The sequence below is a fragment of the Nicotiana attenuata genome, unplaced genomic scaffold (genome assembly GCF_001879085.1).
Source record: "Nicotiana attenuata strain UT unplaced genomic scaffold, NIATTr2, whole genome shotgun sequence".
In the NCBI taxonomy this organism is placed as follows: Eukaryota; Viridiplantae; Streptophyta; class Magnoliopsida; order Solanales; family Solanaceae; genus Nicotiana; species Nicotiana attenuata.
The window spans coordinates 85,058-97,699 of NW_017671957.1; the positions used below are offsets into that span (position 1 = coordinate 85,058).

Sequence of the window (12,642 nt, forward strand, 5' to 3'; positions counted from 1 at the left end):
GGTGGATTGTTCGGTTGTTGGTACATTGGGGGCCTTTGAAAGCCTTGCCCCCGGTTTCCTTGGTTCCCATTGTTCCATCCACCTTGATTGTTATTGTTGCCTCAATTGTTGTTATTACCATTCCAATTCCCTTGGTTGCCTTGATTGTTGTTCTGATTGCCCCAATTGTTGTTTTGATTATTGTTCCCCCAATTACCACTATTTTGTTGTTGATTCCCCTAATTGCCCTGGGGTCGCCACTGTTGTTGGTTGGAAGAGTTGCCCCGTTGGCCTTGAAAATTGTTCACATATTGTACCTCTTCATTTAGCTCATCATAGCCATCATTTTGAAACCCATCACAATCATCATCAAATTGCTCAGAATTTCCTTGATTTTGTTGCCTTCTTTGCCTTCTCTTGTTGACAAGCATATTAACACCCTCCATGGCATTCACTTGGCGAGGATTTTGGACTTGTTGCAACTGTGCCTTAGCCAATTGGTTCATAGTAGTTGTCAACTCCGCTATAGCCTGCCCATGGTCATGTAATTCCTTATGCAAATGAATAACCGTAGGGTCACCTTGGGGAACATTGGCCCTACTTTGCCATGCGGAGGACGTATCCTCCATCTCATCAAGAGCGGCACAAGCTTCATCATACGTCAATTTCATAAAATTACCCCCAGCGAGTTGATTGACTATGCATTGATTTGTAGTATTGATGCCCCGGTAGAAAGTTTGTTGCAATATATTCTCCGTCATGTCATTATTGGGGCATTGCTTCACCATCGTTCTATACCGCTCCCAAATCTCATGCAAAGGTTCCGTGGGCTCTTGCTTGAAGGCCAATATCTCATCTCGAAGTGCCGCCATGTGCCCGGGTGAGAAAAATTTATCAATAAACTTAACCGCCAACTCATCCCAAGTAGTGATGGAATGGTTGGGGAGTCTCTCGAGCCAATCCAATGCTTTCCCCCGAAGTGAGAATGAGAAAAGTCTTAACCTAAGAGCATCCTCGGACACATTCGTCTGCTTGCTCCCCCAACATGTATCCACGAACCCTTTGAGATGTTTGTAGGCATTTTGATCCGCAGCGCCCGTGAAATACCCACGCTGCTCAAGTAAGGTCAACATCACATTGGTTATCTGAAAATTGCCCGCCCGGATTCTGGGTGGGACAATAACACTTGCATAGCCTTGGTTTGGTAGTACCCGAGGAACCGCTCTTGGAGGTGGCAGAGGAGGGTCTGGAATGTTTTCATTAGCATTGGCCTGGCGGCCTCGTCGCGGTCCGGGAGGTACAAGAGGCACCTCCTCATCTCCAATGTCATCAACCTTCTCCCCCGCATTCACATTTCCAAGAGGGTCATTTGCATTTAAAGCCATTTTGGTACCTGTAGTATTGACACAAACAAATTAGTAACAAGAAGGAAAGAAGAACAAAATACAAAACTAACTAAATAGATAGCCAAAAATGTTAGCTCCCCGGCAACGGCGCCAAAAAGTGATCGCTGCCAACTCCGCACTATTAAAAAATAACAAGAGAGGGTCGCAATAGCTTTTACCCGATTTTCTGGTCGGGATCGAATCCTCAGAGAGCTAGAAGTTGGAATCGAGTATCTATCTAGTGTAGAATTGTGTATGTGTTCCTAATTACACTTCTCAACATTTTTGGGATTTTCTTTATAATTCTAATTTTAACAAATTAGAAAATTGTAAATTATGCTACGAGTTAAATTGCTACGGGTTGTTCAAATAGTTTAAAGGGCACTAGGGTAATGACTACCGCCTAGGTGGTCAATTGATGGGTACTTGAATCTAAGGCACATTTGACATAATTGGGGAGTATGTTATAACCGTTGCACGAATTTACCCACTCTACACCTTTCGGTGGTTCAATTGATTTTGCCCGAATTGGCTTTCTCAAGACCAATTGGGTATACAATTTTTCACAAGCAACTTAGGCTTTAATTCGGGTATTACTCTCTCAGGGTTAACCCTTTAATTGGGGCTATCAATCTCTTGAATACGCCCCAATTCATTGTTGGATCAATTTCGGAGACTTATGCTCTCTTTCTCAAGAGGAGCTCAAGTCAACTCAACACAAACTAGTGTTTGCAACCACTGATTTAGAAATTAACCAGGAAATTGGCCCAAATAACAAACACCCATAGTCAATTTAGCCCTAAATTACAAGACCCATCAATTACCCACACTAGGGTTGAGCCACAACCCTAGCTATGGGGTCTAGCTACTCATTCAAAGAGGAAAAGCAAGAAATAGATGAAGATAAACACATATTAATTAATTGCTAAGCTAAATACAAAGATTCAATGATGAAAAGTAGGTAAAAATGCCCAAAATGGCTAAGAAAAGTCGTCTCACGAGTGCAGCTTACGTATTACAATATCTGATACCCTAAAAATGGAAAAAGAATCTATTTATACTAAGCTAAAAAATTTGTACAAAAATGCCCCTACGGGGTTAGTGCGGACCGCACAAAATGGACCGCGGTCCGTACTAGGCTTTGGTTTTAAAAATTGATCTCTCTGAACTTGGGCTTCGCGGACCGCACAGAATAGACCGCAGCCGCGGAGGCTTCTAGTGCGGTCCGCGCAAAGTTGATCGCGGACCGCACATGCTTCAAAACTTGAAAAATCATCCTCTCTGAATCTTGGCACCGCGGACCGCAGAGAATGGACTGCGGCCGCGTTGCCTTCAGTGCAGACCGCATAAAATGGTGTGCGGCCGCACTGCCTTGAAGCCTGAAATTCAACTCTCTGAATCTCCCAGTGCGGACCGACAAAGTGGTGTGCGGCCGCACTGGGCCTGTTCTGCCTGAGCTTGCCTTGTCTTTGGCACTTGTGCAAGTTTTACTCCTTTTTGAGCCGATCTTTGATATTTTGTCACTTTGTTGATCAAATTTGCAATCAAGCACAACTTGTAAGCCTTTTGGGACTATTTGGTATGAATATCTGATCAAATCATAAGCAAGAAGGAGTATAAAATGCGTCAAAATCCCTAGTTATCAGGCATCATCTCTTACTCTGCTGATAATGCTTTCCAGATTCTGAAACTAACAAAGGAGACAAAGAAGATACTTCCACAATGTTGAATGGCAAACTCGCTCTTCCCATTTTTGCCAAATAATTCCTGTGAAACAGCTTGTAGCTTTCATTTTCTTTAACAATGCAGTAGCAACATTCTCTTATATTTCAATTATTTGTAATGTACCCCTTTGTATAAGCAGAATTGGTGTTTTGCGTAATAAATTTTGAGTACCTTGCATGAGTTAGTATTAATTTAGTTTGATGAATTTCTTATGTTTGTTATTATTGGTTATTTGTAATGGAATAAAGCTACAATCTGCTATTTTTTTTTTAAAAAAAAGAGATCATATTACGGGGGTTACAAGCCCCCAAATATATAATTTTTTTTTAAAATCAGTGGGATCATATCGTGGGGGTTATAAACTGTCACTAGTTATCTTTGAAAACCGTCATATATTTAAAATTCAATTTGTGGGCGTTGTCGTGGAGGTTTCAAAAAACTGCCACAGTATTGCTCGTGGCAATCGTAACTGTGGCGTTTTTAAAAACCGACACAATTCATTTTGTGGGGGTTGAAAACCGCCACAAATTATCATAATAACCCCCACAAAAAGAGCCTTTTTTTATAGTCACATAAGATGACCTTTTGGGTCATCAGTAATAAATCTTGACTCCAATATTAATATAGGACATATTTTTACTTTTTTGCAAAGTTCAAAGGTAAATTTGGATTGTTTCTCTAATTTTTATAATAATATACGGTATACTAAAATTCGCTCACATTGTTACAAAATGGTAATAGTACATTAGTTCCTACACTAATGGAGTAATTCTACATCTGTATTTGCTTGCACTAGTTTGACCAAGCTAATGCAAATCTACGAGATAGAACATTGCTAGAGCTCCATGTCAGCCAAAAATAATTTTTTTACTTAGGTCAAATGTGAGCTGGAGTTCTGCTAGGAGAAGGAGCAAGTGTGGTCCCATTTTTAGACGGCAAGGATAATTTAGTACCAAAAAATAACGGAGGGCAAAAATAATCTATTTTCGATAGTTTCAGGGTATCTTTGCTTTTTTCGCTTTTTGTCCAACGTAGTTTCGGTATTATGAATTTGAATCTCGATTTTCAAAATATCACAATATTATTGGTTTGATCGTAAATCTCGATTTTCAAGATCTGACAATATTATTGGTTTGAATCTTATGACATGTCTGCATGCTAATATTGGATAAATAATTCAACATTTAAATCTTTTTGGAAATAATAATGGATTAATTAATTCTAAGAAATATGTACTCAAAATATCTTGTCTGACGAAGAAGCTATGAGTTCAGTGCACCATAATTTGGACTGTGAATCCGCCCCTGCAATATTGATTATATATGACGTCTAATTATGAGGCTGCCAATAGTGGCTAACTGGCTATATATCTGAGATGTGTAATTGTAGGTGGAGATAGGGGTACAACAATAAAAAACTTAAATACAGTAGGGCTACCGTAGGTGGAGATAGGGGTGTATATAGGTCGGGTTGATTCGGATTTTGCAATTATCAAACCAAACCAATTGTGTCGGGTTGTTAAATCTAAATACCAAACCAAGCCAATAAACTCGGATTTTTTAATCTCGATTTTTTTCGGGTTTTCGGATTATTCGGGTTTTTTTCGGGGTTTTCCGGTAAAATCTTTGAAGAACAAGATATATAATTTGTGCTCAAAATATTTCATTAATCCTAGTAAGATACAACTATATAATGTATTTTTCAAGAAAATAATACAAAATATGAGATGTGTCATGGAATTATCCTGAAATATTCAACAATAAAGACAATAAAATTATGTAATATAAATATTGCTAATTAAAAAGCCATAATAAAAATAAACATAATCTAAAAGTACTAAGTCATGCTAAAATAAGTAGACTAATAAAGGAGTATTAATTACATGACTAAATGCTGAAGAAAAAATAAAAATAGGTTATGCATTTTTATCTAAATTATTGCAAAAAATAGATATTCAATACATTGTGGTTCGTAGTGTTGAATTGAATGTCTTTTGCTAGCATTAGTATAGATTTGATTTTGGTTTGGTCTTTTGTTAGCATTATTTAATTTACTAATATTAATGGCTATAAAACTTATTGTAACATTCAAAAGTTCTAAATTACATTACAATAAGTATATTTATATATTAAATATATCTAAAATTTATATATATGTAATGTCGGGTTGGTTTGGTTTCGGTTTCGGTTTGACTTTCTTTAGTTAAAACCAAACCAAACCACTTATGGTCGGGTTTTTTTTTTCCAACACCAAACCAAATCAAACCAAACCATAGTCGAATTCTTTTTCTCGGTTTGACTCGGATTATCGAGTTGGTGCGGTTTGTCGGTTTCCTTTGTACTCCCCTAGGTGGAGAGATGAAAGAAGAAGAAGAGAACACAACGCTCAACTTTGCAACTCGAACGAAATATCATCGGTTAAGGGTCTGATTTGTCCCTCTACTATCATAAATGGGCCTTATTTATCCTTCGTTTAAGTTTTCTATTAATAATATCCCTACTGTTATAGATTAGGTGCATATTTATCCCTTACACGTTAAAACCACCCTCCCAACTTTTAAAATCCACGTGGCATCCCCTTATTGGACCAATTGATCCGCCCCATTTTTTTTAATTAAACCCGCCCGATCCCAGCAACGGATGAGCGATCAAGCTTATCGAGTCTCAAAGAATCTTGATGGATCTACTAAAGCACAAAGCTACTTTGGAAGGTCAAATTCTGGATCTGATTGAAAGTGCTCATGAGGATCTTATTTTCCTTAAAGCTTTCCTCATGGATCTTCTCATGCGACGCAAAGAGCTTAACATCTCTTAAGGCATGCTGAAGGGACTACGAACAAGTTAGTACAAGTCAGTGATTTTTGTTATGAAGGTTTAATGGATGGAGGTAGCACTGAAAAAATGATGCTTTCATTATTCGATTTTCCACAAGAGATTGAGTATTTGAGTCTGTCAAGGTAGAGGTCAGAAAAGTATGGTTTCAACTTCTGGATGCATCCCCTTATGGAACGTGTCTAATGGGGAAGACATTATTTTCTTATTACACCACCAGGACAGGGTGCTGAACTCTGATGATTATTCAATCTCTTATCTGAAGAATCAGGTCCCAGTAGTCAAAGAAAAACTACTGTACTTGGGCTCTATCCTTGCAGATATTATACAGCATCGCGATATGCATCAAGAACTCCAAGACCTCATGAAGCATGCTCAAGAAAAATTGCTTAGGCTTGTTGAAGCAGAGGTCAAAATGTTTTGTTTCAAAGTTCCAGATTCTTCATGTTATAGCTTCCCCAAGACAAATAGATTAGGATTTCTCGATTGTTTCTTGGGAAAATTGGGGGAGTTGTTATGTTCTAAGATCGATTTGATTATCGACTTAAAGCATCGGATTCAATCACTCCAGGATGGCTTGTTGTGTCTAAGATCGTTGACCGATCAATTTGCAGAAAGCTATGATGAGCATGATGAAGTTTTGAAATCTTTGGCAGATAGTGAGTGAAGGAGATGGTCAGATTGATTTTTTTTAACGTATGGGTGTAGTTCTGTTGGATCGGGCGGGTTTGAATTAAAAAAATAGAGCAGGTCAGTTAGTCCAATAAGGGGATGCCACGTGGATTTTAAAAGCTAGGAGGGTGTTTTTAACGTGTAAGGGATAAATATGCACCTAATCTATAACGGTAAGGATATTTTTGATAGAAAACTTAAACGAAGGATAAATAAGGCCCATTTATGATAGTAGAGGGGCAAATCAGACCCTTAACCGAAATATCATTGATTAAAAGCAATTACTTCAAGTGATCCAATTTCTGAATTAGCTAAATATTCTTCTCCTGCAAAATATTTCAAAAATCACTATAGAAAATTTGGAAAATATTGACTAATTTGGATCGTGAATTTATATTTATTTGACAAATAGATACAAGCTTGTGCGGTAGCCAAGTGATAAACGTGTAAAGAATGCTATTAAGCAAACAAAGGCTGGATATTTAATTGTCACTCCGTATAAATAGAAAGAGTACTATCAGAATTCAATATGTGTTTTGTCATATTACAATCTTTCTAATGTAATAAAGTTTTATAATTTCCATTTATAATCATTCCTAAAAGTCAAAATATTTGAAGACTGTAAAACGGAACCTACTATCTTGATTGCCTTTTATGTTTCACGTTACATTAAAGCAACAATCAATGTTTCTTTCTGACATTAATCACTGCACCGTACTTGTTACTTTATGTGTTTTATTTTAACTTCTTTAGCTCTTTTCGTATTTATTAAAAAAATAATAAATAAAAGATATAGTTTATTTTGTTATCCCTATTAAATATTTTTTGAGAATTGAACTAGTATTAAAAAAACTATTACTTCTTCAATATTAAGGGTATTATTAAAAATAATGAACAAATTTAATCTTGAAATCCTAAAGTAACAATTATTTTGGAATAATTTCTTTGAGTTAAAGCGGCGATCAAAATGGGACAGAGCAAGTAACTAACAGGAAAATAAATATTCATACTCAGTGCTTATATCAAACAAATAATTTAGTTTTAAAACTTATAAACTAGGGGAAAAGATATATTGTTATTAACTTAATGAAATGACAAACGTATATACAAGCATATATAAAACATGGTTTTACACGCATATATTTGGTATTAATATTGATTTTACTTTTCATTATTTCATACCACACTCTTTCAACATGCAGATATTATTATCAATCTTAATTTAAATAATTTAACAAAATCTCCAATAAATATCTTGCGAGTGCAATTACTAATTCCTAACGGCTTGTGTGGATGGTTGTTATGTATCGTTTATTAAGTATTGTATAATATTATATTGTATTGCACTATATTATTGTGATGTATACAACATTTGGGTAGATTGTATTATTTGCCATCTTTTCATGATGTCATGCACCAACAATATGAATAATAAACTTGCAATATTCTAAAGAAAAAATAAGGTACGAGATAGAACTATTATATAAAAAGGTAGAGTAAAAGATAAAATAAGATTATTTAATAATAAGGAGGGGCAAGATGAGAGAAAAAAATAAGGGAATAACGCGATTACATCAAATCAGTCGTTTCATAGAGTCGCATTTTTCTTCGTTACGTAACGTAGAATTTAACGATACGATACAATAAAATTTAAGTAAAGATTAAAATAAATATTACTCCCTACGATCCAATTTAATTGATTTTTTGACCATTTTCATACATATTAAGAAATTCAGCTTTAGGATTAATTAACAATAAAAATGACTATATTAATCTTAATTTGTTCATTAAAAATATAATAAATATTTATTGGCTCTTTATTCCAAATCCAACTTTGAAAAAAAAATAAAAGTTAATTTCTCTTTGGTATCTGAAAAAAATTAAATATCATGAACGATAACAAAAAACTAAAAAAATTAATTAAAATGGACCGAATAAAAATATATTTAAAGTAACAATAGATAATCAGGTCAAGGTGCAAGTGGATGGGACTTGCGACAGGACAAAAGTCCCACACGTCAGTTTTGTTTTCGAAGAAAAGAAAAAGCAGTGACAATATGGCAGTTTTGCTATGGCGATTTCTCTATGCTCTGTCCAATTATTCACTTCACAAATTCTCGCACAACCGTCACTCCCTTCTTCTTCTCGCTCTGTTTTCCTCAGAAAACGTCGTTTATCTTGTTCATCCTCAAAATACATGGAACAGCAGAACGAAAACAAGTCGAAATTCAAGGAATTTCCTTACGTCTCTGTCCCACATAGGGAGTTAATGGTGGAACTTGTATCGACTGTGGAGAATCGGCTTGGAACATCTCTTCTTCCTTGTACTCTGCCTTGTAATGTGCAGTACTTTGAGAATTCGACTGCTACTGCTCATGCTTCTCTCTATGTCAGATCTGGCCACTCCTCTTCCCAGGTACCCCTCAATTAGCCTCCATTACCTATAAATTGTTGTCGTTAAGCTAATGTCTTTTGAGAAACATGTGAGAATACTACTCTATCTTGCGGTGTTTGGCTGAGTACAGAGTTTAAGATAAAATAACTTACAATTTGTGTTTTTAGACATGCCATGACATAGGCAGAGCCAGAATTTGAAGCTTACGGTTTCAGGATTCTAGCGTTTTAAGTCACTGTAGTCTAAATTAGTAATTTGATGGATTTCTTAACACAAATACATGGTTTGACTCAAAGCTTCTGTGTTCGGCCGAACCCGTAACCCACACTCTAACTTACAGGGGCGGAGCTAGCCTTTTGGTTGCGGGTTCGGCCGGTAACTTTTTTTATGGCTATAAAAGCATATCATTAAGGATCAAATGAATAATTTAAACTCAAAGAATTTTCAATAGAAAAGTGGCATTTATTTTTAAACAGAAATGAAAGAATGCCATGTACAATGGAAGAGATGGAATATTACATTCACTATTCCTTTTGTAAAGACTAAGTGTGGATTTAGTATAGATAATCTATACTTATAAATCTTGTTGAGGATATCTTGGAAGGACAATAAGCAAAATTGACTTTTCTTTTTGGAGGGTGATTGAGACTTAATTAAATAAATTGTTCTTCTCACCATTTCCTTGATCATGATGTTGCCTCCAATAGAATGTAGCACGGCTCCTATGTGAGAACAAATCCTCTCTTTCGCTGTTAAATTTACATGGCGAAGATAACAAATAAAAAAGAAAATCTTCTGGACCTTTTTGCTGCATTACATTTTCCTTTGTGATTTATTACGATAATGATTGATAAATCTCGTTCTTGTATAAGTATAGAACTCTAATCATCTATCTTTAGTTGGTTTGGCTTAATTCAGAGGATTTAAAAACCATGCCAAATTGTGCTTATATAAGTGTGAGCTTTCTTATTCATTATGCTAATTTAATTTCAGTTGTTTAGGAGTAAGAACACAAATTCAAAAGCCAAGTGCAAGTTTATGAAGAGCAAATGTAGTTTTGTTATCGCCGCGCCTTTGTCTATATACGAGGATCATATTGAACATAAGTAGAGATTTTGTCTCCATTAGAACCTGGGATTGGTTATTCCTCTAAAAGTTACATAAGGTGTTTATCAAATTCGTAATTTTGCGGCGTTCCTCTGTGATAAGGTGAATTCAAGCAATTTTCTGCTTACCAGTAAAAGGAACAGTTTAAGGTTCAATTTGTATTGGACATGCCCCTGTGTGCGGAGATGAAAAAAGATCCTTCTAACTCTACAATTTATACTTCAATGGGTTATTATTATTCAAAAGCGATATAATCAATATGGTTATACTTGGTATGGACACTATCCCGGTTGGACTTGTTTTTAGAATTATCCATGTGCATAGTTTGTAGTCTTCAGTTCTGGTGTAGAGTTGCTTTTACTCGACATATTCTTATTGAAGTATACATGAGGACTGCAAGAGCAAGGTGGAGAATGTAAACAGGAAGTCTTAAGGAGCATTAAGTTAGTTCCACTTAAGGCTTAAGGAAGTAAATTTGGGCACCATCTGATTTTCCTTATTCATTCCTAATTTTGATCTGGTGTCTACTCATAAGTTCTTGTTCCGCCATTTATCAGCTTAATCAATAGTTTCATTGACTGCTCGACAGTTCTTCGTTAGGTCTTGATTCTCTTTGTGATTTGATAGTCTGTTTCTAACACGTGTTTAATATAAGATACTTTTGGGAACACACAGTAAATGATTTCAGCTTTTACATAATAAAGCAGTTCTTGTCATTCTAGCATCTGATGTTTATTAAAAGCTATCGCTTCAGCGCTTGATGTGTTTATTAAAAGCTATTGCTTCGTCGCTTGAAGCGATTCGAAGCGAGGGTTTATTGCTTCAGTCGAGCAATGCGCTTCAGAGGAGTGTGCGGTTAAAATAAGTGAATCCAAAATGATACAAACAAGAAACAATAGGTTCTTGGGAATCTCAACTTTGACAAGTTGGATTAATATCGGCCTTATTGTATATGAGATGATGAAATTAGTTATTCTAATTGCATGGTGATTCTTAAAGCATTAAATTCATATACGTTTGGAATTTCTTAAACTGTGCGATTCGCTTCTTGCTTTTCGCTTCAAGCTCCATGAATCTTATCGCTTTTTGCTAGCATCAGGAATACATGCAAAGTTAACATTTTGCCTTTCTAATGTGTGACAGGTTGATTTCATACTCGGTAGTTGGGTTCATTGCAACTTGCCCACAGGTGGAGCCTTGAACATTACAAGCCTCTCCGCCTATTTGAGACCTTCAACTGATGCACCAAACTTCTTAATCGAAGTCATCCGCAGCAGTCCAACATCTCTCATCCTCATTCTTGATCTACCTCCACGAAAGGACCTTGTCCAACATCCTGATTACCTTAAAACCTTTTACGAGGAAACACAATTAGACAAACAGAGACAACTTCTCGAGAAGCTACCTGAGGTGAAGCCTTACTTCTCTTCATCTCTATATATCCGAGCTGTTGTCTCTCCGTCAGCTATCTTGGTTTCCATAGAAACTGAAGCTTCTCAGGCAATTCGCATTGATGAGATTATTCAGGATCACATAAGTCCTGTTGCTAAGGTAATGTTGGAGACATGGTTGGATCTGTGTGCTTGTCCTGAGAGAAAATTGACAGAGGATGAAAGTACAGCTTTGGCAAAGAGGGATAAAATATTTAAGAATAAGACAATTGAGATAGATCTTGAATCAAGCTTCCCTAGACTTTTTGGTCAAGAAGTAGCAAACAAGGTTTTAGGAGTACTAAGGGAAGTCTACAACGCTTGAATCTCTTACTTTTGCGGCTGTTGATTAATACAGAAAGGTGACTATTGTATGTAATCTTGTTAATTCTTCAACTTATAATACTGGGCTGGCTTACTATGGCACTTCCTCTAGCTAGACTACTACTCTACTGGGTGCTTGTTACCTCCCATCAGCACAGTTAACGTTAAATTCTGTCCACTAAGGTTTAGACAGATGGGAAGAGTACTTGGGGATATCTACAACGGTTGAATCTCTTACTTCTGCAGCTGTTGATTAAGAATATCTGAACGTGATAATTGTATTATTCTTTTTAATAGTTCAAACTGTAATGCATTAATTGAATGCAATTGAGTGTAATTACAGTAAGTCGTCTTCCTCTGTTTGACTCTTAGCTGATTAATTCTCATGCTTTTGTATCTATAGCTCTGTCAATATCGGGGTGAAACCTGCTTCATTTTTAACCAACTCACTTCATGGAAATGACATATGAGACATTTGTTTTTTGCAAATGTAGTACTAACTCCGTTTCAAATTAGATGAAGTACTTTCCTTTTTAGTCTGTTCCAAAATAAATGACACATTTCTAAATTTGGAAATAATTCAACTTTAAACTCTTTATTTTACTCATTTTACCTTTAATGAGAAACTGTGATGACCCGGATGGTCATCTTGTGTTTTAGAACCTAATTCGGTGTTCCGAGGCCTTCAAAATCTCATTTTATTCCCCCTCGGTTTGTGTGCACAGTGGGGGCGCGTTTCCGGAAAGCGTTTATGTGAAAAACTAATGAAATAATAATTTTTGGCCTAAAAAGTT

General features: G+C 36.0%; 1 protein-coding gene across 1 annotated transcript; it reads left to right on the top strand.

Annotated features, from left to right (window-relative positions):
* The first annotated feature begins 8,579 nt into the window (after positions 1-8,579).
* On the top strand, positions 8,580-12,289 carry LOC109211050 (red chlorophyll catabolite reductase, chloroplastic). The gene is made up of 2 exons (XM_019374551.1): positions 8,580-9,008; positions 11,238-12,289. The coding sequence occupies exons 1-2, from the start codon at positions 8,664-8,666 to the stop codon at positions 11,847-11,849; spliced, it is 957 nt and encodes a 318-aa protein (XP_019230096.1). The 5' UTR covers positions 8,580-8,663; the 3' UTR covers positions 11,850-12,289.
* Positions 12,290-12,642: the final 353 nt, after the last annotated feature.

Excerpts from the sequence above, each read along its gene's own strand:
- LOC109211050 (XM_019374551.1), top strand. The coding sequence starts at position 8,664 with ATGGCGATTTCTCTATGCTCTGTCCAATTATTCACTTCACAAATTCTC. Across the intron at positions 9,009-11,237 it reads CTGGCCACTCCTCTTCCCAG|GTTGATTTCATACTCGGTAG; the intron begins GTACCCCTCAAT and ends AATGTGTGACAG.